At 42.9% G+C, this 3,279-nt stretch overlaps 1 protein-coding gene and 1 long non-coding RNA gene across 2 annotated transcripts; one reads left to right on the top strand and one right to left on the bottom strand.

The window, feature by feature from the left end:
- Nucleotides 1-773: 773 nt before the first annotated feature.
- Nucleotides 774-2,022, top strand: LOC117186208 (putative nuclease HARBI1). The gene is made up of 2 exons (XM_033386548.1): nucleotides 774-963; nucleotides 1,017-2,022. Exons 1-2 carry the CDS (start codon nucleotides 845-847, stop codon nucleotides 1,936-1,938), a joined length of 1,041 nt encoding a protein of 346 aa, XP_033242439.1. The 5' UTR covers nucleotides 774-844; the 3' UTR covers nucleotides 1,939-2,022.
- LOC117186214 lies at nucleotides 1,958-2,949 on the bottom strand. Its single transcript, XR_004471346.1, has 3 exons — nucleotides 2,824-2,949; nucleotides 2,585-2,765; nucleotides 1,958-2,524 (listed from the first exon to the last, which is right to left on the bottom strand). It is a non-coding gene; the product is annotated as an uncharacterized LOC117186214 (long non-coding RNA).
- Between the last annotated feature and the right edge of the window lie 330 nt (nucleotides 2,950-3,279).

Here is a 3,279-nt window from a genome sequence, read left to right as displayed (position 1 = left end):
CGCTCTCCATTCAGCGCTCCCCCTCGTCCCTGTCCATCGTGGACCTGGCCCAGGAGCAGGACGGCTACAACGGCTTCAACCTGCAGGACTCCACAGTGCGCTCCTCGGTGCGTTCGGCAGGAGCCCCCACAGTGGATACAGTAGACAACTCTTCATCCGGTGGCACGATCGCCCTGCCGCAGAGCGGCGCCACGGCAACGGCAACGGCCACGAGTGCACCCTCAACCCTCGCCAAACACAGTCCCGAGGCCAAGACAGGAGTGGTCTATGTTTGAGCGGAGGAACAGGACACCTATTCCGACCCATCCACTGGATCCACTGGATAGCTTTCGTCGTAGGTTTAAGCACCCCCTTCCAGAACCACTGATACGATATTATCATCTAGGAAAGAGAACAAAACAAGAGTAATCCTCTCTTCGGATTGTACATACATATGCACACATCAATATACATACATATATAGCCAACAGACGGATAGTATCGTAATGGATCGTATCGTACGGCACACGCGAGTCTTTCTCGATAGTTGTGCGAATAAATTACGAATAAAATCTTTACCAAGAGAATCTCCATTATATTACCCGTGCAAACATTGGACCGTGTAAGTACTTTGGAGCCCCCCCTCCCCCTCTTCCCCTCTCACCGCTCCCCAAAAAACATAATCAGGCAGGCTCCGTTTTTCATTTACTTTTGCGGATTACGTTTTCAGCCAAAACGTTTCGTTTTCGTTTTAAGGTGCTCCAATTTTCACATATTTTTTTTATCGATATGTTTCTTTTTTCATCGTTTCTGGCAAACAAAAACAGCTGACCTGGCTGCTTTGTAAAAATACAGCGTGATTAAAATGCCTTTTATTTTTTCAATTGCTTGTTTTGAAGCAAAACGATTGCAGAAATTACGTGATCTAAGAAGATCTAGACATCTTAGATGCAACACTTGTGTATTTATCATGTCTGACGAACTGTGAGTAACAGCATGCGTATTGAAAATTAAATTGCTAATGGTAAAGCTTTCAGATTTGTGAAGTCATTTCGGATCGACAAAAAAACTTTCAAAATGATTTTGGAGAAAGTTCAACCCCATTTAGGTGTTACCAGGAAGTTATCTCCCTCTACGCAATTGGCTTCAGTAATGCGATATCTCGCCACTGGCTGCTACCAGTGGGCAGTTGCCAAAGACCACCATATAAACATTGGACGCAGTACATTTGGAAAGATTCTTCACAAACTTATTCCGTTGATGGACAGGCTGTTATGTGTTGAGTTCATTTCGTTGCAGATGAATAATCATCAATTGCAACAATCATATGAATATTTCTATCGAAACTTTAAATTGCCTCGAATTGGTGCCTGTGTGGATGGAACTCACATCAGAATACTAAAGCCTGTACAAAACCACTCCGTGTTCTATAATAGGAAAGGATTTTATAGCATGAATGCCATGGTGGTGTGTAACTACAACATGGAGATAATTGCTATTGATGCCACGCACCCTGGTTCCTGCCATGACTCCTTCATTTGGAATCACTCCCCTGCTAGGGAATATTTATCCACGACCATTAATGGGTTTGTTTTGGCTGATTCGGGCTACGCTCTAGAGAGTTTTGTTCTGACTCCTTATAGGAGCGCGGAGATAGCCACCTATCAGCACAGATTCAACATAAAGCATACTGGAGCACGAAATATTATAGAACGCACCATTGGAGTCCTTAAAAGCCGTTTCCGTTGCTTGCAACGCACTTTAAATTACCCACCAATATTTTGTTGCCAAATTATAAATGTATGCTGTGCCCTGCACAATATTTGTAGAAGACGTAATGTCTTAATCGAGGAGGATGTTCGATTTGACGACCCTTTAGACACTGAAAATGAATTCGACGACACTGAAAATAATGGATCATCTATACGCGATGAAATAGCTCAGGCCATTCCTTATTAAAATGCAAAATTTTTTAATGTTTTCTTCTTTATGTCATTCGATATTCTTTATAACTAATAAAGCTAAGTTTCACAAAAAAACTAATAGGAAACTAATTATTTCGCAAATTTGTCCAAAATTTGGCTAAATTTGTCTACAAGCGCCTTTTGGACCTCGAGCTTCTCCTTCTCTAACGATTCCATTCGTTCGAAATGTTCCGAAATTTTCTTGGAAATTGCCGACATTTCATCCAGCTGAGCAGCGCAGAGATCGTTGAGGTCCATGGTCTGCGCTGGTCTAGTTCGACGGCGCTTCGGCATGGGCTCCTCCTTCTCTGAGGGTTCGTCCTTCTCTGAGGGTTCCTCCTCAATGGGGTCTTCCATCACGCACTTAACCCCAGTGCCGGCCTCCTTGGTCGTACGGGGGGAAGTCCATACGCTGGCCCACCTACTCCTTCCACCATTTCGTAGAGGCCACATAGCTTGGCCACTTCCTCCTCCAATTCCCCAAGCGATTGCTGAGCGAAGGGCCCTCCACCTGTAGCTCGAGTTTCTGATTTGTTTTTCGCCATCTTCTTGCGGATGTTTGTTTTCCAATCTGCCCAAACCTGAAATTGTAGAATTGAATATATGTAGTAGTGTGCTACCTTTTGTTGTGCAACACATACCTTTTTCCAACCCAATGCGTCCTTGATTGGCGGCCCAACAGCATTGAGAGCGCCGCAAAGCTCTGCCCACTTGGCATCGACAACAACTCGGTCGCCCTTCACAAATCCTTTTGCCAAGTCCGGGTTGTCTTTCATAAAACCCACCAGGATTTCATCTTAAAGAGATGATTTATGCTTTCCCCTGGATATAAAGAACAAAGCGGTAATTTTGAAATAAAAAATTAATTTGCTGCACTTACATTTTGAAGTCCGAATTAAATTGGGCGGGAAACAGCTGTGCTCACCCAGATGTTCTGTTAAGCGCATGTTACAAGCACAGTCTGAGCTGTTACATGCACATTTGTGCTGTTATACGCAAAAATTGATTACTTGCCAACGTTCCGATAGCCAAATCGGAATGCGTCAGCTGCTTACACCAAAACGAAATTTGTTGTTGCGGTGGCCAATTTTGTCCGAACCAAATTTGAGGTTGGGTTAAAATAAAATTATTTATAAAAAAAGCACAAGTTAAATTATCCTGATATAGGTATCAAGTTTATGTTAATGCATCAATAAGTCATCTATTTTTTTCCTTTTGCAATTAGGGTTCGTTTTGTTGTATAAAAAGCCGTTTACTTTTCATTTCGTCAACGAAAATGTTTTCGTTTTGAAAACGAAGAAATCTTGCGGAATGGGAAAAAGAGAGCCCCAATTTA

Source organism: Drosophila miranda, chromosome XR (assembly GCF_003369915.1).
Source record: "Drosophila miranda strain MSH22 chromosome XR, D.miranda_PacBio2.1, whole genome shotgun sequence".
NCBI classification, from domain to species: domain Eukaryota; kingdom Metazoa; phylum Arthropoda; class Insecta; order Diptera; family Drosophilidae; genus Drosophila; species Drosophila miranda.
Note: the sequence above shows the minus strand (reverse complement) of the source record. Positions and strands in the feature narration are given on the sequence as shown.

Excerpts from the sequence above, each read along its gene's own strand:
- LOC117186208 (XM_033386548.1), top strand. The coding sequence starts at position 845 with ATGCCTTTTATTTTTTCAATTGCTTGTTTTGAAGCAAAACGATTGCAG. Across the intron at positions 964-1,016 it reads TTTATCATGTCTGACGAACT|ATTTGTGAAGTCATTTCGGA; the intron begins GTGAGTAACAGC and ends TAAAGCTTTCAG.